This window comes from Typopeltis vanoorti, chromosome 13 (genome assembly GCF_054136105.1).
Source record: "Typopeltis vanoorti isolate ZY-2024b chromosome 13, IOZ_Tvanoo_1.0, whole genome shotgun sequence".
In the NCBI taxonomy this organism is placed as follows: Eukaryota; Metazoa; Arthropoda; class Arachnida; order Uropygi; family Thelyphonidae; genus Typopeltis; species Typopeltis vanoorti.
The window spans coordinates 61402465-61428218 of record NC_143561.1 but is presented as its reverse complement, the minus strand read 5'-3'; the positions used below and the strand labels follow the sequence as shown (position 1 = coordinate 61428218).

Genomic DNA, 25754 nt, shown 5'->3' with positions numbered 1-25754 from the left:
AAAAAAAAAACTTCTGACATTCTTTAACTTTGCAAAAGTGTTTGACAGATCAACATATGATAATATGGTGTACAAGCTTTAGAGGATAGGAATAGAAATTGACTCTCTGAACGATATCAGCAAGATGTGCATGATTGAGCAGTGTCTCAAAAAAGGAGAGTAACAGTGACATCTCCCAGAGTTCTGTTCCTGGGCCCCTGTTGTTTAACTTGTTTGTAAATGATATTTCATGTGGATTGATTTTGGATCTTCAACTGTTTGCTGATGATGCAAAGTTGGCGAAAATTATAAGGAGTACTGCTGATATTAATTCTCTTCAGTATGATTTGAATAGAATTTTAGGTTGGACAAATAAGTGGCATTCATAAAAACAACTAGCAAACATAATAAGAATATTAAACAACATGAACACTATAAAGATCCTGATGGCATTTCTCCTACTGTACTCAAATGTTGTGTTCCAGAGCTAACACCTGTCCTCTATCATCTCGTCAATCTTCTATACTCAGCTGGTACTTAATTTCATCTCACAGCAAGTAACATATATCCAACCCATTCCAAAAAAGGGAAACAAAAGCCTACCATCCAACAACTGACCAATTGCCATCATCTCAATCTTCTCAAAATAATGGGAAAAAAACTATCAATGGTCAACTTTTTCACTACCTAGAAGCTTGAGAGTTAATCAGCAACCACCAGTATGAATTATGCCAATCCAAATTCATGGCTGATATCTTAGCCTATGTCAAGCACCACTGGACACATGCCATGGAAAGGTTCAGAGAAACGTGCAGATACCCTTGACTTTTCCAAGGCTTTTAACTGTGTTTGTCATCAAGGCCTGCTTTACAAATTGCCTTCCTTTGGTCTACCTGCCACCCTCTGTAAATGGATGGCCAGCGTTCTCTCTCTCTCTCTCTCTGGTCATTCACTATATGTCATGGTGGAAGGCACCTTCTCTTTGAGCTTTGCCACCATTGCAGGATTACCACAGGGATCCATTCTCTCACCTATCCTCTTTCTCTTATACATAAATGGTCTACTTTCGATCACTACAAATTCTATCCATAGTTTTGCAAGTGATAGCACTCTCCACTCATCCTACTCCAATGACAAACCATGTAGTTCCCAGACATCCTTTACATCAAGATCATCTGCAACCAGTGCATTAAACAGTGACTCCATACCATCCTTCAGTGGGGCAAGGATAACCTAATCACCTTCAATGCTGCTAAAACGCAGTCCTGCCTTTTTCACATAAGAGGAATATCAACTCAGCTTTCCTCATCCTCAGTAATACACACACACATCACTAGACAGGATGAATTCTTTCTCTCTCTCCTTGGGCAGACATACTTCCAACCTCTCTTGGCACATGTCAGTAGCTTCTTCGGCATCTAAAAATCTAGGCATTCTTTTCTGCTTAAGTGGCTATTTCACACCCACCCAATTACTAACCCTACATAAATCCCAAATCCCCACATTCTTAGAAAATTGTACATACACAAATTTGGGGTAGTACACCTAAAACCTCCTTAAAAATTCGTTTTGCTTTCCAGAGGAGAGGAATTCTGTTCATGACCCTTTCCTCAACCTTTATTTCACAGATGCAATATTTCAGCTCTATGTCTCTTCTATAGGTATTTCCATGGTCACTGCTCTAGTGATTGGCAAAACATCATTCCTCCACTTGCTGTTAGGGCTGTTAAAACAGCCCTAACAGCAAGTATAGCTGCTATCCAATATCCTTGGATAGCAGCTGCTATCCAAGGATGTAAGAGTTTCCCAAGAATTTCAACCTACAACTCTTTAAGAAAAATGTCACTAGGCTTCTTCTTTCTCAATCCTCATCTGCACCTCACACAGCACTAATGTGCTATAGGTTCTTACACTTCTCATATGTGGGATAAATATATATATATATATATATATATATATATATATATATATATATATATATATATATATATATATTATATAATTATGGACTTCTACTCGGTTGTTGTGATACATTTTTAAAAAATATAGATTTAATGACTTAAAAACCGAGGTAACTTATAAAGTTTTTTATGAGAATAATACAACCAGTTTCGGCTTATAACAGCCTTCATCAGGTTCATTAAAGGAAGAGAATAGTAATAAACATTGAAGCATCTAAAAAACTGAAAATTACAGGTAAAAATTGCAACAAATAATTGAAACAAAAAACGTTGTAACAAAATACGTTTTTTGTTTCAATTATGTATATATATATATATACATAATTGAAATATATATATATATATATATATATATATATATATATATATATATATATATATATATATATATATATTGTTTTATGAAAAAAATTGAATGACTAGAACCGAGATTTAATTAAAAAGGTTTTAATATAAACACACTACTAGTTTCGGCCTGTAACAGCCTTCTTCAGGTGACATTATAAAAGAAAAAACACTAAACATTGAGGGTTAAAAGACTATGAACAACATAGACAGTCTTTATACATAATTAGCGATGCTAATTATGTATAAAGTTTTTTGTATAAAGTTTTATGAAAAAATTGAATGACTAGAACCGAGATTTAATTAAAAAGGTTTTAATATAAACACTTTATACATAATTAGCAATGCTAATTATGTATAAAGACTGTCTATGTTGTTCATAGTCTTTTAACCCTCAATGTTTAGTGTTTTTTCTTTTATAATGTCACCTGAAGAAGGCTGTTACAGGCCGAAACTAGTAGTGTGTTTATATTAAAACCTTTTTAATTAAATCTCGGTTCTAGTCATTCAATTTTTTTTTCATAAAACTATGTATGTTAACCGAGTCAATGATCATTCTGTCATATATATATATATATATATATATAGTTTTATGAAAAAATTGAATGACTAGAACCGAGATTTAATTAAAAAGGTTTTAATATAAACACACTACTAGTTTCGGCCTGTAACAGCCTTCTTCAGGTGACATTATAAAAGAAAAAACACTAAACATTGAGGGTTAAAAGACTATGAACAACATAGACAGTCTTTATACATAATTAGCATGAAAACGTTGCAGTTGTATTTAAAGCTGTTCTTTCATTTGTTGCATTGTTGGGAGAGTGCGTGCTTGCTGCATCACGTGAACGCCAGTACATGATTACAGCTGAATGACTATCTGGGAGGTTGTAGCTTAAGTTGTTATTTGGATGAACAGGATTGAGGATGATTTCTCTCGATTCCACAATTTTTCTCTCTATTTCGTCACTGCAACGGAAGATGTTTGTAGATTTTTCCCAGCAGACTTTGTGACTTTGGTTATCATCATTAGGATTAGCCAAGAAAAGGATATGACTTGATAATGCACTTGCTCGCTGTCTCTTGTAAGTAATGTCTCTCATGTGTTCTTCCATATGCATTTCGACAGATTTGTCTGTCTGCCCGAAATAAGGAATATCGCAGTCACATAATATTTTATATACGCCAGGGTATTTGAGTTGATGATGACAAGGTTTTGGGTGGCTAATTAAGGAACGGATCTTTGGAAGTGGAGTGAACAAGGTTCTGATATTGTATTTTTTTAGAACTTTTGCTAATTTATGTGAAACAGTACTTATTTTGGGCAGACAGACAAATCTGTCGAAATGCGTATGGAAGAACACATGAGAGACATTACTTACAAGAGACAGCGAGGAAGTGCATTATCAAGTCATATCCTTTTCTCGGCTAATCCTAATGATGATAACCAAAGTCACAAAGTCTGCTGGGAAAAATCTACAAACATCTTCCGTTGCAGTGACAAAATAGAGAGAAAAATTGTGGAATCGAGAGAAATCATCCTCAATCCTGTTCATCTAAATAACAACTTAAGCTACAACCTCCCAGATAGTCATTCAGCTGTAATCATGTACTGGCGTTCACGTGATGCAGCAAGCACGCACTCTCCCAACAATGCAACAAATGAAAGAACAGCTTCAAATACAACTACAATGTTTTCATGCTAATTATGTATAAAGACTGTCTATGTTGTTCATAGTCTTTTAACCCTCAAAGTTTAGTGTTTTTTCTTTTATAATGTCACCTGAAGAAGGCTGTTACAGGCCTAAACTAGTAGTGTGTTTATATTAAAACCTTTTTAATTAAATCTCGGTTCTAGTCATTCAATTTTTTCATAAAACTATGTATGTTAACCGAGTCAATGATCATTCTGTCATATATATATATATATATATATATTGATGGCACTATTCTGCAGAAAGTGGATGAGATCTGGGAGTGATATTTGACTACAGACTAAAGTTTATAGGGCTCATGGTAAGTGTTGCAAAGACTGCCCATTGTATTTATGCTATGTTAAGAAGTACACTAACATGTAGTGATAAGGAGGTGATAGTGCCATAGTATAAATCACTGGTTTGACCACACTTAGACAATTATGTTCAGATTTAGTCACCTAGTTTTCACTGTGATGTGGAAATATTGGAGAGGGTCCAGAGACAAGTGACTAAGACAATATTACGGCTCGCAAATGTTGGCTATGGAGAGAGGTTAAAGAAATGTGGATTACAGAACTTAGTGGATAGGAGGAAAAGAGGTGAAATGATAGAGATGTTTAATCTAGTGAGGAGATTTTATTGGATTAATCCAGAGGGGATTATAAAAAGAAAGAAGGAAGGTAAAAAGGGAAGAACCACAGGTCATCCCTCAAAGTTGTGTAAGAGTGTGGTAAAGAGAGGTGTGAGGAGCAGGTTTTTTAGATGGAGAATTATGGGTGAATGGAACACATTCTGGGAGTATGTTGGTAATGCAGAGAGTTTTAAGGATTTTAAGATTCAGTATGATAAATATGTTGTCAGTTGAATGAAATTCCCATGATGAATCAGCTGATTTCATGAAAGGTGTATTAATAATTTCCAACTATGTTACACTGGCGATGATCCATGATATCTGAATCGAAATATTTATAGTTAATCTATTTAAAGTAATTTTTCCACTGTGTCTAGATGTAACTTATGCAGAATAAGAAAACATTACTTAATAGCCTATACACTTCCCATTCTTGAACTTTTACTGTTTTGAACACTACTCCTAACATCCTCCACATGAAATGCAATAACAAAATATTCAATGAACATTTATACTACATCTTCAGCAGATGTGGCCTATGTACTATCTCCTCAACTAAAGCCAGTCTTTTGAATTCACTCTTTCTTCTACTAGAGACATGTAAGGTTTTTGCTTTACTGCTTTAGTCAATCTCCTTTCATATGTCAATTTCACCTTTCTTACTACATTCGTCACCCTCCTAGCTTGTGCCACATACTACTCATGCTGCTGAGAGGTACCCTGTTCTTTATATTATCTCCATCACATCCAATCTCTTTTGTATGAGATAATATTATTAAATATAAGTTGAATATACGATATTACAAAAGCAAGAATCAACATTCTAGAATTCTGAGTCATTCTTAGTCACATGTGTTTGCATTCTCTAATATTTCCCAATTGATCAGGTATCCACAAGAATAGATCTAGACACAGAAATCCAAATGTGACCTGATTTGTGCTTATCCTTAGTAGTCAGTGTCCTCATTATGATAGAAGTTTCCTTGATAACCTTTATAACTTTTGCAATCCTTCCCCCCAAACTTCAGCTTCCCATCTACCAAAACCACAAATTTTCTTACCTCCATTGTTGGAGGAAAGTTCATCATCATCATGGATATTTATGTGGAGATGCTGAATAAGAGAAAAGAATGAGTGAGGGTATATAGGAAATGCAATATTCTGATGAACCTTGAGGCTTGCTTAAATATTAGTTTAAATAGTGTAAATATAAATAGGGGAACATGGAGTGTAACTGACACACAGTTAAAGATTGTGCAAATGTTCAGATAGGGTTTGTGAAGGGAAGGTCTTGTTTTACAATCTGCTTATGTTTTACGATAAGGTGACAAACATATTGGATAGACCAGGGGGGATGGAAAAGATGATGGAGATGGTATGCATCGGCAAATAGACTCAATGAGTGCAGGACAAGTAATTATTATGGAGGATTCAACAATAGGAATATACATTGGAGGGAGGAGAGGACCAATGGGAGGAAGGAAATGAATTTTATGCAGCTACTAAGGAATAACTACCTGAGACAGCATGTAATGGAATATACTATGGGTTTAAGAGTGCTCGATCTAGTAATTGCATCTGAGAATTTGTCTATAATGAATATGACCGGGTGGCCACCAACTGGTGAAAGTAATAATGTGATCTTGACTGGAAGGTGGCCAAATGTGTGGAATTTTCAGTTAAGATGCGGCATATGTGGAATTACAAGGCTGGTGAGTATAACAAGCTTAGGAGATTGCTTGGACCGATTCCATGGCATGTAAAATTGCAAGGGCTGGATGTTGATAGTGCATGGGAAGTGGTAAAGGAGTGTTTGAGAGATGTAATGGCAGACTGCATACCTAGAGTCAGGAGAGTAAATCAAGCGGGAGTTAAATGGATGAATATCATCCTCAAGCTGGGGCAAAAAAAGAAACAATTATGGAGGGAATTTAATCCCCTTACCGGCCATTATGGATCAAATATGCATCCTTCATACACTTCATATCCATCATATATTTCAATGTAATATCAATGGTGTTACAATATTAATATGCACTTCATATCCATGATAAACTGGACGTATATATACGGCTTGGCAGGTAGCGTGGTTAAGGAGAAAGATGACCTGCAGGCACATGAACAGTACAAGGCACAGGCCAGAAGGGTTACTAGTGTAATAAGAAAGGCAAAAGCAGATTATGAAAGGAAGTTAGCAATACAGCTAAAGAGAATCCCAAACAGTTCTTTCGATATGCTGCAAGAAAGAATGTATATGGCAGAATGATTTTAAGGAATGCCGATAGTAGGGAGGTAACTGAATCAGTTGAAATAGTAGAATTACAAAGTGAACACTTTGCAAGAGCATATCATCCAGGTGGTGATAATGCAGGAATGAGAGAGCCAAAGGCTTATGCAGGAACTGAGGTAAATGAAATAGAGGTGCATAGCAAATTACAGAACCTTAATATGAATACAGCTGTGGGATTGGATGGAATACCAGCTCAAGTTTTACGTGAAGCAGTGGGAGAATTGTCAGTGCCTTTGGCCATATTGTTTAATCTAAGTCTCAGCTCTGGGTTAGTCCCAAGAGGCAGAAAGTGGTGAAAATCATTCTATTGCATAAGGAAGGCTCCAAGACTGATGTAGCAAATTACTGACGAATCAGAATATCAGGAGTTGTTGTCATAGTACTGTAGAAGTTGGTCAAGAGCAAAATGCAGGAATGGATAGATGCAAATGGGTACTGTATGGTAGGCAGCATGGTTTTTCAAAGGATAGGTCGTGCTTCATTACCTTGCTCATGTTTTGTAATACAGTGACAGCTGAGTTGGATAAAGGTAATGGGTTTACAGTGATACTGTCTGACTTTACAAAGGCCTTTGACAAGATACCACATGGAATTCTAATCAGTAAACTGCAGCACTTGGGGATGGAGATAGGTTTGGTGAGATGGATAGGAGGGTGGTTGATGGAGTGATATCAGTGAATAGTTTATTCAGAAGTAGAGTCCAAAAGAAGGCCTGTGACCAGTGGCATGCCACAGGGTTCTGTTCTTGGACCGCTACTGTTTAATTTGTTCATTAATGATATAGGAAAGGATCTGAGAGGAACAGTTCAGTTATTTGCTGATGATGCAAAGTTGGGTAGAGCAATAGTTAATACAGATTATATCAAAATTTGGCATTTGGATAGATTGGCAGACTGGGCAAAGGAAAATGGATGTCACTTTAATGTGGCTAAGTGTAAGGTTATGCATTTTGAGGAGAAAAGATTAACAATTGTATACCACATTGGTGGAACTATACTCCAGGAAATTGATGAAGCCAGAGACTTAGGAGTGTTAGTGGATAGGAAGTTAAAGTTTAGGGGGACACAAAGAAAAGTGGCTAAAGCAGCTCATCAGATCACTTGGTTACTGAAGAATACTTTGATGAGCAGAGACAAGCAAGTTATTGTTCCTCTTTATTGAGACTTGATAGGACCCCAATCTTGACTACTGCATGCAGATCTGGGTGCCAGGGTTTCTTGGTGATGATGAGGAGTAGGTAGAGAGGATCCAGAGGCGAGTGACCAAGATGGTAGCAAGTATATGGAAATGAACCTTACGAGAACAGGTTAAAGATTTGTGGGTTACAGAAACTTGGTGATAGGCAGAAAAGGGGGGTGATATGATTGAGACATAAAAATTACTGAGGGTAGTTTATACAAGATTAATTCAGAGGAACTTTTTTCAGAGCAGTTGTGCTGGTGGGAGAACTAGGGGCCATCCATGGAAACTGAGTAAGAGTGTAGTTAGCAAGGGTGTTAGAAATAGATTTTTTGCTTGGAGAGTGGTGAACGAGTGGAATAGGTTGCCAAAGTCTGTTGTGGCTGCTATGGCTGCGAATGTGTTCAAAGCAAAGTATGATAGATACTGCACAAATATTGGAGAGATCTTGACAAGATGTTTAGGGCCTCCCCCTCGATGAGTTTAAGGACTCCTTGGAGTTGCCCATAATAATAATAATTTTTTTTTTTTAAATATGAAAAAATAATGTTTTTTTTTGAAAAAACATTTTATTAAGTCTCAGATAAATTACATACATATTTACAATAATAATAATTTATATATAATACTAGTAATACATTACATGAACACAATTGTGCATAACAGATACTTGCACATACATAATGTTTTTAAATTATATATATATATATATATATATTTTTTTTTTTTTTCTTGCTCATGCAAGTACTTGTCGATAAATTACATACATACATATATATATACCTTTTGTTTTCCCAATGTAATGAATTATTTATTTATTTATTTTTATTTTTTTATTTTTTTATTTATTTATTTTTTTTCTTTCTGTTGATCTCGGTTGGGATGTAATGTCTCAACTGCATCCTGGAAGCTTTGTAATTAGCTTATCTGAGGATGACACTGGTTATATATATATATTTTATTGATTCGGTTACTGTGTTTGATATAGGCAGGTGTTTGGGAGGTCAAATGAATGATCTGAAAGGTCTGATCAAAGTGAAATTGCCGATATATCCTGTGTTATTGCATTTATCTTGATGGTTCACATTCTTTTTTTACTGTGGGCTTCTTTTTTTTTTTCACTGTGGCAGCCTTTCTATGTCTTCTGAGCTTTTAATTTGTATCAGCTTTGAAGTTCTGATTGGGGATCTTCCTTATGAATATCTTGGCATCTCTGGTCCACAAAAATTGGTAATTTTTTTCTGTTTTTTTCTTTTCTTGCTTGGTACAACAGATTCTATTTGAATGGTGTTAAATATTCGGATAGGAAGATTGGTGTATTGTCTTGCTGTGCGTTCAAGTACTTGGCAACTGGTTTTTTCTGTCTGTTGGCTTTTATGAGATTGTCTCTTATGGGCTTGCTTGTAAGACGAACTAAGAATGGTGCAGGTCATGGCAAGCCTTGTTTTTTGTTCTTCCTAGAAATCTGATTTATGGTCTGAATGTCATTAAGCTGTAGGGGGATGTCAATTGCATAGCCTAATTTTAAAACTACATAATAATAATAATAAGCGAGATTCATATACAGTGATTTATTTTTTTAGACTTTGCAAAGGCATTTGATAGATTACCACATGGCAGATTGATGTATAAGCTTCAGAATATGAAATTAGATAGCAGATTGATATTAGATGGATTGAAGACTGGCTTTCTGAAAGATACAAGCAAGTTGTGTATGATGGAGCAGTGTCTCAGAAAAGGAAGGTGACCAATAGCATGCCTGAGGGTTCTGTTCTTGGCTGCTACTGTTTAAATTGTTTGTTAATGATATTTCATGTGGACTGATTGGGGATCTTCAAATGTTTGCTGATGATGCAAAGTTAGGTAGAATTATGAGGAATAGTGTTGATGTTAATTCTCTACAGGAAGATTTGAATAGACTTTCAGCTTGGACAAATGAGTGGGATTGCCGTTTAATATTAATAAATTCAAGGCGTTGCACTTTGGGATACAGAGATATAAGACTATAAGAGCTGTACTTCAGGAAGTGGATGAGATTTGGGATCTCGGAATGAACATAAATAGTGGACTTAAGTTCTGATGGCACATCGTAAGTGTTGCAAAGACTGCACATTATATTGTTGCTATGATAAAAAGTACATTGACATGTAGGGATAAGAAGGTGTCGGTGGCTCTATATAAGGCATTGGTCAGGCCACATATGGACAACTGTGCTCAGGTCTGGTCACCTAGTTTTCATTGTGATGTGAAAACACTAAAGAGGATTCAAAGAGAAATGACCAAATTGATATTAGAACTTTTGAGTGTTAGTTATGAAGAGCATTTGAGGGAATGTGGATTACAGAGGTTGGTGGAAAGAAGGAAAAGAGGAGATATGAGACATTCAAGTTAGTTAAAGGATTCTATCAGATTAATACAGAAGAAATTATAAAAAGAGCGGATACTAAGATGAGAAGAACGAGAGGCCATTCCTGGACGTTGTATAAAGATGTAGTGAAAAAGGGTGTAAGGAGTAGCTTTTTTACATGTAGAGTTGTCAGTGAGTTGAATGCATTGCCAGAATGCATTATGAATGCAGGTAGTGTAAATAACAACCAGAAATCCATGTTGCAACAGATATGTGAAAGGAAATGGGGATGGTTGGGCATGTGTTGAGGAAATAAGATAAATAATAGTAAAACAGGCTCTAGATTTGGAACCCACAGGGTAAAAGAAGATGAGGAAGGCCCCAAGAGAAACATGGAAAAGAACAATCTGAAAGAAATAACAAATATTAATAAAAACTGGAACCAAATAAAAGCAGAAGCAAAAAACAGATAATGTGTAAATAACTTCAAAACTCATTATGAAAGACATTTTGCTGGTTGAGTGGGTCTCCTACAATGAGTCTGTTGGCTCCATGAAGGCTATCAATATAATAAAAATACATGAAAGGAAATGGAGATGGAAAATGGAAATGGAAAAGGAATACAGTGTGAGCCTTCTCCAATGAGCCTTCAGATATACGTGTCTGGATGGCTCAGTTGGTAAAGCATTAGGCTTTTAATCTAGTGCTTTATCAACTCCAGGTTTTGAGTTACTGTTTGGGTGTAGAATACTTTAATTTTTTTCAAAGGTAAGATAGAGTCATTGCATAAGAGTAGCAGAATGGAAGTACCAATCTATAGATCTCTTTGTATTTTATCAGTAGTTGTTAAAATCTTGGAGAAATTAGTGGGGGATCATATACAGCATTGGGCAGATGAGGGTAATGATATCTGTGAGAGTCAGCATGGATTTCTTAAGGGCCACTCTTGTTTTTGTAATATGATTGCCTTTTATAATAAAGTTACAAGAGCAGCTGAGGAGAAAAAGCCATATTCTGCCATTTTTTAGATTTTACAAAGGCATTTGACAAGAGGCCACATGATAAGCTGATATTGCTGTGGGTTTAGATGTCAGATTAGTGAATTGAATTGGGAACTGGCAGGCTTCCGGTCTTGTTGTAAATGACTTATAAATCAGAGTTGTAAATGAGCGAATGGTATCAAGGAAGCAGAAAGTTACAAGTTAAAGTTACAGAAATGCCACAAAGTAGAAAGCATTGCATTGTGCAGAATGTTCAGATACCTCTTGAAGTTCAATGTTTGTGGCACGACAAACAGAGATTCAGGGCCAAACCATGAAAAACAGGACCATACCATCACACCACCACCATCTCAGAATTTCATAGCTGGGGTTATGCACTCCTGGTGAGAGATGTTTGCTGGGAATCACCACACCCATCCATCTGCTCATTCATTGTTCCATAACATGACTTTCCAAGCTTCCATGTCCACTGTACATGCTCTTTGCACCACAAAAGACAATGCTGCATATTGGTTTAGGTAATGTGGGGTTTGCATATTGTGGTCCTATCATAAAGATCGATGTTGTGAGCCTCGATCCTGAATGCAGAATCGATTTTCGATTCTGTATTCTGGAACTCCACATTCAGTGGGTCAACTGATGAATGGCGGTTTTTAAATATTATCTTTTGTAGCACCCTACAGTCACGTTCAGTGAGTATAGTGGGTCATCCACTGCAGGTAGTACTTGCAGTTGACTCCCTGCACTGTCATCTCAGTATGGTATCACTGACTGTTGACCTGAGATGGTCAAATTTGTCAACAATTTTGCTGAACAGATAGGCCTGCAACATGGCATCTTATCACAATACCTCTTTCGAACGCTATCAGTTCCCTTCTCTGAGCCATTTCACCCAGACAGTTGCACTAACTTGGGAGCATCATATTCCTCCAATTTATACCAACTACAAGCATGTGAGTCGTTACATGGAATGATGCACCTTGCCCATAGGGATGACTGTTGACTTCTTTCCACGCACTGTACCTGCCCACGCAACTGAAATCCATTTTGTCCCATTTCAAGATATAGCTTGAAAACAATGGTATGCTATAGCTCCTAGCTAACTCTTCTGCTTTCAATATCAAATCTATAGTTCCACATAAATTCATTTCTTGTAGAAATCATGGCTGACCACCACCACCACCACCCAGGCAGGTTATGATGTCATGATCACTCTTGCCAATTGGAAGGAAATGAGACACCACTTCCTCTGATGAAATGATCAGATCTAAAACTCTTGACCTCTGTGTGCTATCTGTTACATGCTACCTAAAATAGTTGACTATCATAAACTCAAGAAATTCATTTGTCCTTATTTCCCAACTTGGTCTGTTGACCTGAGATGGTCAAATTTTAACAATTTGCTGAACAGATAAGCCTGCAACATGGCAACTTATCACAATACCTCTTTCAAACTCTATCAGTTCCCTTCTCTCAGCCATTTCACCCAGACACCCCTTGCCCATAGGGATGTCTGTTGACTTCTTTCCAAGCACTCCAGGATTTTTCTTGATCTGAAATTCTAAACTGAAGTTAGCAATTCAGACCAAGAAAAATTCTTCATGCAACTGATTATTGCCATTATTCATTTTGTTTTGCATTCTTACAAATTTCAAGAGTAATTCCCTTCATTCACTAGCTTGACACCTACATACTCAGCATTTTGACCCACAGAAGTCATTCATATACTGGTGCTGTTCGATAGTTTTAGGTCTGTGCCCCAGCAGCATTTATCTCCATGCTGCTTAATTCTGCATTTTCCTCATTCCATGTATAGCTCCAAGATATAGCTTGGTATAGCTATGGTATGCATTTCGGCAGAATAGGAAGGGAAAGGTAGTGGAGTACTGCTTATGATAAGTGACGACTTATGTCCTCTAAGAGTGGAAACTTTGGTAAGGCAGTGATACTAATGATTTTGAAAACATATGGTGTGAGGTAGAGGTGGGCAAAACAGGATATTTAATGGGGTGATGCTACAGATCCAGGAGCACAGAGGGTGGGGACCAGGAAATGTTTAGACAGTTGAGTTTAGCAAGTGCAAGAAGAATGATTGTTATGGGAGATTTTAACTACAGCAGAATAAATTGGGGAGAGGAAGGTGCATGTAGCAATAAGGGAATGGAATTTCTAGAATACTTGAGGGACAAATGTCTTAGGCAACATGTCATAGAGGGAACAAGAGTTTTAAATTTGGTTATAGCATCAGAAGAGTTGATAATAACTGAGATGACATCTCTCCCACCAGTTGGAGAGAGTCACCATATGGTTTTGACTTGGAAAATGAATAGACATGCAGGAGTATCAAAGAGACGGGAACGTATGTGGAATTATAAGGCAGGTGATTATAATAGTCTAGGACGTCAACTTGGGGAAGTTTCATGGATGGAAGAATTGGAAGGCCGGGATATCATTAGTGTGTGGGAAATTATGAAAGAATATTTGTTAGCAGCAATGGTAAGTTGCATATCACGAGTGAACAAGAGGACACAATTGGAGTAAAGTGGATGACAAACAATATTAAACAGGAGATGCATGCAAAAAAGAGGCTTTGGAAGAGATATAAGGAGACAGGTGAAGAGAAGATGCATGAAGAGTATAAGACACATGCCAGAAGAGTGACTAGTATGGTAAGGAAGGCAAAACTGGAATATAAGAAGAGATTGGCCCTAAGATCCAAAGAAAATCCTAGGGAATTTTTTAGATATGTGGCCAGTAGGAGGAGAATGACTGTGGAAGAATGATATTGTGGGTTAAAATGGGAATAGAGTGACTGATGCAGAGGACATAGTGGAATTGTTCAATGAACACTTTATTGGAGTATTTCATCCTGAAGGAGTCATCTTAATGCTAGAGGGATAGGGGATGTTCGAGGTTTAGAGGTACAGGAGGAGAGTGTGTTTCAAATACTGAATACTCTGGATGTCAGTAAAAGTGTGGGACTGGGTGGTATTTCACCATGAGTTTTGAGAAAATGTGCTAGGTAACTGACAGTGCCTTTGACCTGGCTTTTCAATGAAAGTCTGGCTGCGGGAAAGGTGCCCATGGAATGGAAGGAAGGTAAGATAGTGCCATTGCATAAGGGTGGTAGCAGACTGAAAGTGTCTAATTATAGCCCAGTTTGTGTGTCATCAGTAGTTAGTAAGATCTTGGAGAAAGTAATAAAGGACCATATACAGCATTTGGTAGATGAGGTAATGTTATCTGTGAGAGTCAACATGGATTTGTGAAGGGACGCTCTTGTTTTAGCAATATGCTAGCCTTTTATGATAAAGTTACAAGAGCATTAAATGAGGGAAAGGCATATTCTGCCATTTTCTTAGACTTAGCGAAGGCATTTGACAGGGTGCCACATGGTAAGCTGATATTTAAGTTGCAGCACATGGATCTGGATGTCAGCTTGGTCAACTGGATTCAGGATTGACTGTCCGATAGGTATCGGAGAGTTGTATGTGGGGCAGTTTCAAGGAAGCAGAGAGTTACAAGTGGGGTCCCACAGGGCTCAGTACTGGGACCTATATTGTTTAACCTTTATATCAATGACATTGTCAGTGGATTGCAAGGGGATATTCAGTTGTTTGCGAATGATGTGAAGCTGAGAAGGATTATTAGTAATAGTGCAGGATTATTAGTAATAAGAGGATTTGAATAAGCTAGATAGATGGGCAAATGAATGGGGGTTGTCAGTTTAATGCAGCAAAATATAAGGTCTTGAGGTTTGGGAAACATCAATGGGACACTGCATACGCTATGGGAGGAGTTATACTGGAGTAAGTAGGGGGAGACAAGAGATCTGGGATTGATGATTGATAGAAAACCTGAAATTTAGGGGACATATTGCAAAGGTGGTGAAGGTAACACAGAGGATTGCTGCAATAATGAGAGAGATGCTGACCTGCAGGGATAAAACGGTTGTCATTCATTGTATAAGAGCCTGATCAGACCACACTTGGACTATTGTTCTCAGATTTGGTCCCCAGGATTTGAAGGGGATAAATTAATTGTGGTAAGGGTACAAAGGTGGATAAAAGATGGTTTCAGGACTATACAATGATAGTTATGAGGATCGGCTGAGGGAATGTGGACTGCAGAGGTTGGTGGATAGAAGAAGGAGAGGTGATATGATTGAGACTTTTACACTGTTACAGGGTTCACACTGGGGAGTTCTTTCGCTTGGTTGAACAGTGGGAAGGGGTGATGACAAGAAGCCATCCCTGGAAGTTACGAAAGGAAACTGTGAGCAAGAGAGTGAGGAGTGGTTTCTTTGCATGGAGGGTGGTTGAGCCATGGAATGAATTGCCTGATGGAGTGGTGAGAGCGAGAACGGTCAATGAGTTTAGGTAGTGGTATGATAGACTTTGTGTTTCAGATTGACCAACAAATAAAAATGCAAATGGCATACATGGTAGAAGAACATTCCAGACTTAATGTGAAGTAAAAATAACTGCTGATGCTGAATCCCTTCAGAAAGGTTTAAACAGAATTTTTACTTGGACAAAAGACTTGGGTTGTAGTTTTAATATCAATAAGTGCAAGGTGTTGCATTTTGGAGTGCAGAAATATAAGACTGTGTACTATGTCAAAGGTGCCGTACTGCAGGAAGTGGATGAGATTAGAAATTTGGGAGTGATGGTTGACAGCAGACTGAAGTTTAGAGGGCATATATCTAGGATTGCAAAAGTTGCACATCATAGTGCTGCTATGATAAGAAGTACTCTAACATGCAAGGATAAGGAAGTGGTTGTGCCAGTGTATAAGGTACTGGTCAGACCACATTTGGACTATTATGCTCAGATCTGGTCACCTGGTTTTCAATGTGATGTGGAGACATTGGAAAGGGTCCAGAGATGAGTGACTAAGACAATATTGGGAGTTTGGAATTCTGGCTATGGAGAGAGGTTGAAGAGATATGGATTGCAGAGTTTGGTGGATAGGAGGAAGAGAGGTGATATCATAGAGACATTTAAGTTAGTGAGAGGATTTTATCAGATTAATCCAGAGATGATTATAAAAAGAGTAGAAGGTGAGAGAGGGAAGAACCAGAGGTCATTTCTGGAAGTTATGTAAAAGTGTGATGAAGAAGGGTTTGAGGAGTACATTTTTTACATGGAGAATTGTCAGTGAATGGAATGCATTACCAGAATGTGTTGTTAATGCTAGGAGTGTTAAGAACTTTAAGATTATATATGATAAATATGTTGTCAGTTGAATGAACCTCCCATGATGAGTCTGTTGCCTCCATGGAGGGTGTAATAATAATAATAATATGCGGCATGTATATGTAAATAAAAATCAAAGATGTGCTTAGACAGACTGTCTGAGCACATTATTGATTTGAATTTTAACTGCATATAATGTCACCAAAAGTTGTGTAAATAATCCAGATACATTTTATTATACCTGCAGTACTTTGTAATGAAAAAAGGCACTAAAATATTACATAATTCCAAAATGAATATGTGGGGTTAGTGGGAAAAAATCCATGATCACCAACACCTTCTTCAGTCCACTAATGGATGAAAGCGGCTTTTATTATTATTATTCAGGCCTCCATGGAGTCAAAAGACTCATCGTGGGAGGTCTTTCCTAAGAACATAAAGTCTGTCAAGACTCATCGAGGGGAGGTCTACCCCAAGAAACACAAAGTCTATCATACCACTCTTTAAACTCATTGACCGTTCTCGCTCTCACCACTCCATCAGGCAATTCATTCCATGGCTCAACCACCCTCCATGCAAAGAAACCACTCCTCACCCTCTTGCTCACAGTTTCCTTTCATAACTTCCAGGGATGGCCTCTTGTCATCACTCCTTCCTGCTGTTCAACCAAGCGAAAGAACTTTCCAGTGTCAACCCTGTAACCACCTCTCAACAGTTTAAAAGTCTCAATCATATCACCTCTCCTTCTTCTATCCACCAACCTCTGCAGTCCACATTCCCTCAGCCGATCCTCATAACTAACATTGTACAGTCCTGAAACCATCTTTGTCATCTGTCTTTGTATCCTTTCCACAGTTAATTTATCCCCTTCAAATCCTGGGGACCAAATCTGAGAACAATAGTCCAAGTGTGGTCTGATCAGAGACTTATACAATGGCATGTTTTTTTTTTTCATTCTGAATGATCTTGTGGCTCTACAAATGACCATAACAGCTTTTAATCCTGTGTCCAATCTTTTTATACTTTAGTGGTGCATAATTATTAGTATCCTCTCTATTGTTCTCTTTGTTAATCTTTGTCAGATATTCTGACAAAGATGAAAGATGAACAAAGATCGCATTCCCAGTCTAATGCCATTAATTAAAAGCTTTCCATCCTATTGAATTCAACACAGCCAACTCAGATTTTAAAGAAGCCTGAACAAGTTTCAGGGTGAAAATCTATTAAAATAATATATTGATATATATATATATATATAAATATATATAGTGCACCTTTTCTCCTTGTGGTCCTTGTTCACCTTTTGCACCATCCAAACCAGGAAATCCCTATAAAAAGAGATTAAAAAAAAAAAAACTGAATACTATATTCAATTTTTGGCAAAAATATTTTTTATCTAAGAAAACATTTCTATATTAAACTTAGTATCAATTAATCATGCTTATAAATACATTTTTAGGAAACTAATTTGAAAATCATGACAGTTTTATTATTATTACAACACATCATGCTGCCAACACTCTCTTATAATACATTTCAATCATTCTCCATGCCAAAAAAAAAAAAAAAACTCTTCCCACTATCATGTAATTTCTACAGATGGCCTCTCATTCTTTCTAGTCTTTGAACAATCCATCTGATATATGAAAGGGTCCTCTAAAAGAGAAATAAATGTAACCACAGTGAAGATAAAACAATTAACTTACAGATATTTCCGTTTATATATCACAAATCATCTTCAGCATAGAGAAAACAATGAGAAATTAAAATACAACAAACCAAAACTATAACATGCTGTAGTAGCAATCATTATCTTATCATCTGCAGTCACAAGGGGGTCAGTTCATCAACCATTGCACTATTAGGATCCTAAAAATAAAGCATAAAAAATATAAAAAGCATCATATTTCCTAATAACAATTTCCCAGATGTTAGGCATAAATAGTCCATCACCGAGGTTCATGTTGGGACAATGAAGAACCTTGACACTTGCTTTAAAGAGGCATTCTCATTCATTTTGTGTGTCGATTAAAGATACTTCTATCTCAACTTTGTATCAGTCCACAGAATGCTGTGACTAAATCCCATGTTCCGCCAGGGCCAAATGATGGATTATCAATACCCAATATGAGAAAGTGTTATTAGTAACTGCATGATTTTTGTATTTATTTTATGTTTTTTTTTTAGGATCCTGATAGTGTAATTATTTATGACTTAGCAATCTTGCGACCAACTCTGCCATAGGTGGAGCGTATGCTCGTCCCTATGCCAGTCCTAAGCCAAGTTAAAAGAGGAAGGTTGAGCGACGGGCTAATCACCCATCCTCATAAAAAACCCATGATTACAGAAACCACGAGTGAAGCAACAAAAAATCCTTTGGGACAGAGTGTTACGACCTGTGGTCTCCCAACACATGAATATTTACAGGACTTTACAGGAGAGCCAACATCTATGATGCTGGTGGGCAAAGCCTCATGGAACCTCACTTGCGGATGAAGTCAATCACTCACCCTAAAATTAAACTTAAAATTGGAACATGGAACGTTCACACAATGTACCAAATTGGAAAAACTAGGCAGATAGTCAACGAGATGAGTATATACATGACATCTTACAAATTGCTGAAACAAGATAGACAGGTTTTGGTGAGACAAGAACAACCGACAAATATTGCATATTGTATTCGGAAGATGATGAAAGACATGAGAAAGGAATTGCAGTGATTGTAAGTGAGAAAGCAAGGAAAAGTCTGATAGAATGGAACCCAATAAATAACCAAATAATTAAAGCTAGATTTTTCTCCAGGTTCATGAAATTGACCATCATACAAGTATATGCACCCACAAATGATACCGAAGAAATGGAGAAAACACAATTCTATGAACAACTTCAAAAAAAAAAAGTGATTGATAAAGTCCCTAAACATGACCTGTTAATTTTGATGGGAGACATGAATGCTAAAGTAGGGAAAAGAAAGATGGAGGATGAAAGTGCTATAGGAAACGAAGCGAGTGGTGAACAAAAAGCAAAATGAAAATGGAGAACTTTTTACATCCTTCTGTGAATTAAATAACCTCATTATAGAGGTAGTGTCTTTAAACATAAGGAAATTCACAAACTAACATGGATCTCCCCTGATGGAAAAACAAAAAAACAGATCAATCACATTGCTATGTGTAATACCTTCAAGAGGACATTATAAGGTGTAAGGGTTAAAAGAGGAGCTGATGCAGCTTCAGACCATTTTTCTCTAACCGCAATAGTTAAATTAAAGCTAGCAAGAAATTCAAAACTAAAAATGAATAAGAAAATTAAATATAGCAATGATAAAGTGAAGGAAAATAAAATAAAAGAGAAATTTACCAATGAACTGAAGAATAGATTCTCGGTTTTGGAAGAATCAAATGAAAATTATGAGGAAAATAAGATTGAAGCCAACTGAAAAAAGTGTAAAGAAGCCTTCAATAAAACTGCAGAAGATATTTTAGGAGTGACAAGTGGGAAGTCACACAAAGAATGGATTACAGGAAAGACATTAAAACTAATTGAAGAAAGGAAGAAGATAAAAGAGAAAATAAACAACTGTAAATCAGAAAGATTACATGGAGAATATCAGAAGCAATACCAAAAAGTACATAAGATGGTAAAGCACTTCGCCAGAAATGACAAGAGAAACTACTATCAGCTGTTGGCTGAGGATACTCAGAGAGCAAATGATACTGCAAATCTTGGAGAAGTTTATAAAATTATAAGACAACTTGGAGGAACCTATCAGATGAATGAATGTGGGGTTAAAGATAAAAATGGTCAACTACTAACTCAAGAGCAAGAAGTCCAACAAAGATGGAAAGAGTACTTTGAAGAATTATTAAATGTTAAGCACAACTCTATAAATCCAATTATCGAATCCACTTTTGAAGAGATGCCAAAACAATTCGAATTTCATGTAAACATGGGAGAGATCACAGTGCAAGAAATAATGGAAGCAATCAAGATCCAAAAGAATAGAAAAGCAAGTGGAAATGATAACATTAGTGCTGAACTGCTCAAAGCTGACCTAAAAACATCAGCAACTATACTGTATAAACTGTTTAATATCATATGGGCATCTGAGAAGGTTCCTACCTGGAAAGAATCACAAATAGTCAAAATTCCAAAAAAAAAGGTGATCTTACAGAATGTACCAATTGGAGAGGAATCAGCCTAGTGTCAGTACCATCAAAGATCTTCACTAGAATCATAATAAGCAGAATAACAAATAGAATTGAGAAAATTCTGAGAATAGAACAAGCAGGGTTTAGAAATGGAAGAAGCACAATGAATCAAATTTTTATTCTTAGAAACATAACTGAACAAAGTGTTGAACTAAATTCAACTATGTATCTCAGTTTTATTGATTTTGCCAAAGCTTTGAACAGCACAGACAGAGAATAGCCATGGAAAATCCTGAAAATTTATGGATTTCCTGAAAAAATAATAAATATTATAAAAGATTTGTATGATGGAAGTAAAGGACAAATTCTATTAAATGGAACAGCTTCCAAAAGTTTTTACATCAAAACTGGTGTTAAGCAAGATTGCATCATGTCTGGAACACTTTTCATCATTGTCATAGATTGGATAATGAGGCATACCCTGAAAACTGGAATAAGATGGAACATTGACATTAGAAGATTTGGACTATGCTGACGACATTGAACTATTATCATCTAGATTTGAAGACATGAAAATTAAGACAGCAAAGTTAGAGGAAACTGCTAAACAAATAGGCTAACACATCAATGAGAAAAAAACCAAAATATTAAAAATCAACAGTAAACAGAATGACCCAATCTTTATAAATGGAAATCAAGTAGAAGTGACAAACACTTTTAATTACCTTGGAGCAACTGTCAATATGAAAGGTGGTACCAACAAAGAAATTGCAATAAGAATAAAAAACTCTTGCTATGCATTTAAAACTTTACAGAAAATTTGGAAATCATCCAATATAAAAACAAACTTAAAGGTGCAAATTGCTAAATCTGTATTACTTTATGGAAGTGAATCATGGAAATTAACCAAACAACAAAAAAATAAAATAAATGCCTTCCAAACAAAATGTCTCGACAGAAGCCTCGAAATCAGGCAAAAGGAGCACATTAGCTATGTCAAAAACAACAGATAGGACATTTCTGGCCTATCATCTCATTTCTCTACAACTAACCATGTCATCGAGTGGGAAAAAAGTTGTTCCCCTTACTTAGAGGAAGATTACCATTCAAGAATTTTCAAAGAAACAGCCACAGTCGCCCATTCTACTGGCAACCTTAACAGATCTCAAGGCCTAATACTCCCAGAGATATGGAAAATCCTAATCAGATCTCTAAAAACAAAAGAAATGAACTTAAATACAAACTACAGAAAGTTCCTTGGCAACAGCTAGCTATTCTTGTACACGCGATATGTGTTTCACTCACGTTCGAAACTATTTTACTTGTAATTATTCTAGTCAGTTTTTTACAGTTATTCTTGTCAGTTTTACAGTTACACATAATTGTGAGATTGTTTCAGCCTATATGTAAGTGCCCTGAAGATGCCAGCAGTTAAAGTGTGGCGAAACTAGTTGGTTAAGTTAATAAAATTGATCAATACTTGATCTGTAAACCAAAAAATATTATTACTAATTCTCATGATCAAGAAAATAAACCATTACAATACAGTTAAAGAAACACAGATGGACATGGATAGGCCATGTATTGAGAATGCCAACATCAGGACACACAAGAATAGCATTAACATGGACACCTGATGGTAAAAGGAAGAGGAGAAGACCCAAAATGATATGGTGCCGAATGGTAATCCAAGAACGAAACAAACTAGGATGGCCAAACTGGGGGAAAGCAAGAGAAGCAGCGCTGGAGCGAAGAGGATGGCATGCTAAACTCATGGCCTCATGCACCTTATAGGTGTAAAAAGCAATAAGTCAAGTCATAAGTCACTCTTGTGCCTTCAGATAATAGGATGATAACCAAAGTTATTTAGTTTCAGGTTGTTGTATTTCAATTTCTCATTGCATTTCACTATGGTAAAGAGGTTTTCAATGCATAAAGTGAAATATCTGCGACTTAATTGTAGATCATAACACAGACACACACAGCACAAGCCATGAAAAGAACCTGCATACCTTACAAATTTCCTGACCACACACACCCTTAGTCAGCTTTCAGGAATGACCCTCAGTCCCATTCCCCCCCCCCTTCTACAATACTCTGCAAAATTTCACTTGTATCTATATTATACAATCACTTACCATTCCTCAAACTCTGACAACAACAGTCTCGATCAGTGGCATAGACACGTATTACCTCATGTGTGTTTTATAGGCCAGTTATTATCATTCGGGTTACTTACCATAGGATCCTTTCACCTGTTTCCCCATCTTCTCCTTGGAAACCAGGTGACTATATCTGTGCAAGTCCTGCTGTGATAGTATCAAAACCTTGTAAAGAATAACATTCTTTTTCTTACAAGAGTGTGCATTCTCAACAATAGTAGAATTATTTGATACAATAACTTAACTACCTTAGTAATGTGGCTCTTAACCTTTAATTAGATGAGATGAGCTCATTTCAGAATATTAACTTTATGATGATAAATATCTTTAAGCTAAAAAAGAAATTCCATGCCACTACCAAAGTAAAAGTACCTATATCAAATAATATCTTAGAAGGAATGCCTGCAACAAAGCCTATGATCATATTTAAGGGTTCTATTTCTGCAAACACTAATGAATTCTGAAAGCTTTGAGACTGATCCCTAAACAAAAATTTTGGAGAACAAGGCTTTGACTTAGCCTGTTTTTGTGTCATATTTAATGAGAGATGAGAAGGATTAGGTGAAAGTGTTTTTTTTGGTTTTGTTTCGGCAACTTTGACAGATCTATATAGCAAATGCTTGAAGTATGTCCCAAACCACTGAATTGGTAACATCTGATCTATCGTTTTCCTGAAAATCTTTTATTTCCTCTAGTTCGTGATGGTCCTGACTATATTATTATTATTCCTTCCTGCTGTTCAACCAAGCGAAAGAACTCCCCAGTGTCAACCCTGTAACCACCTCTCAACAGTTTAAAAGTCTCAATCATATCACCTCTCCTTCTTCTATCCACCAAACTCTGCAGTCCACATTCCCTCAATCGATCCTCATAACCAAAATTGTACAGTCCTGAAACCATCTTTGTTATCCGCCTTTGTACCCTTTCCACAGTTAATTTATCCCCTTCAAATCCTGGGGACCAAATTTGAGAACAATAGTCTAAGTGTGGTCTGATCAGAGTCTTATACAACGGAATGATAACCATTTAATCTCTGCAGGTCAGTGTCCTTCTCATTATTGCAGCAATCCTCTGTGTTACCTTCACCACCTTTGCAATATGTCCCCTAAATTTCAGGTTTCTATCAATCATCAACCCCAGATCTCTTGTCTCTCCTACTTCCTCCAGTATAACTCCTCCCATAGAGTATGCAGTGTCCCATTGATGTTTCCCAAACCTCAAGACCTTACATTTTGCCGCATTAAACCGACACCCCCCATCACCCTGTAGGGCACCACCCTTTAATTCAGCAACCATCTTCAAACGTTTTTCCTGTGCTACAGTCAAATAGTTTAATTTTAAATCCATCTTTGTTATTAATTCAGTCCTCAGACTGTCTATTTGTTTCTGAGATATGATTATATCATCATATAATCATATCTAGTGGGTGGTGCTTTTACAACATCACCAGAAGTGACATCACAGGTGTAATAGATGTGCGACCATATGTTAGACCTAGAATGAATGTGCTGCCATGCAGAAGATTAGAAATCATTCCACAGCAAATTTAGAAAACTTAGACAAAATCTGGCAAATTTAGACAAAATACAGTTTATGAAAAAAAAAAAAAAAAAACTTTCTATATTTATTCAGTTAATATTTATCTCACACTGTTCTCCTAGAATACAATGAACTTGTTACATCATGTAAAGAATGGAATGTGACAACTTTTCTGTCAGGTCTCACTGATGGCAATAATTTTTAGTCCCACTACTTCTTTCACTGCTAAAAATTCTTTGCCTTTATTCCTGATGTTTCTGTCATTAATGTATATACACACAGCCAAATACCAGGCTGATGACTCTTAAAATATGACCAGTTTAAATAGGAAGCTGGAGTTAGCTAACCAAATTTTCTGCTCTATTTCCACAGTTTTCACTTTTCTTACTTAAAACACTAGCTCCAGCATTCCTAACTTACTTCTTCTCCCTCCCTCCCTGTCTCTCTCTCTCTTTCTCTTCTCCTCATGTCATCCCACTCATATAATAATTTCTTTTAACATACAACAGTCTCATAAAGTGATATAAGGATGATTCTTTCTCCTGGAACTTGGGATTTTTATCCTACAAAACAATTGAACTGGTTGGAAGAACAAATGCAATTTACAGACAAAATAATTGGTCTCATAGCCTTTGTTGCTATGTTCATAACTCCAAAATAATCCCAACAATAATCAAATCTTAATGGAGATATTCACAATTTCACACACAATAACCCAGACACATCTAGTTTCAAATTCATTCTTTTCCTGAATAATAATTTCAACAATCACTTAGCTCCAATCATTAAAGTGCAGATACAAGGCCTTTTGACAATCAAAACCAGTTCATACGAGGGTGGTCTGAAATGTTCTCGGCCTCGACCATCGATGGCAATACTATCAGCAAGATTTTTTCTTTAAGTTTTATCAAGTAGTTTGTTTTATACAACTGTCTGAAGCAAAAGTATCCTTTGTAAAAGTATCTGTATCCCTTGAAATGGATAAAATTGAGTATCGTGCGGTTATAAAATGCTTTGTAAAAGAAGGTTTAATGGCAAAAGAAATTCATTCGAAGTTTATGGGCACTCTCCTCCTTCGTTTTCGACTATTAAGAAATGGGCTGCCAAATTTAAATATGGCTGTACCAGCCTTGAAGATGATCCACATGAAGGACATCCAAAAAGTGTAACACAATTACCAATATCACTGTCATGCACCATAACATTTTCATTCATACTTGCTTTTCTTCTTGAGTGTGTAAGAACCTGCCATACCCTCTTAAGTTTATGAT

General features: G+C 36.5%; 1 protein-coding gene across 1 annotated transcript in view; it reads right to left on the bottom strand.

Moving 5' to 3' along the window:
- LOC150100214 (uncharacterized) overlaps positions 1-25754 on the bottom strand; it is an 850396-nt gene that overhangs the window by 573622 nt on the left and 251020 nt on the right. The window contains exon 13 of the mRNA XM_090402345.1: positions 17903-17956. Coding sequence (XP_090258471.1) covers positions 17903-17956 — 54 coding nt within the window. The remainder of the gene's footprint in view (positions 1-17902; positions 17957-25754) is intronic.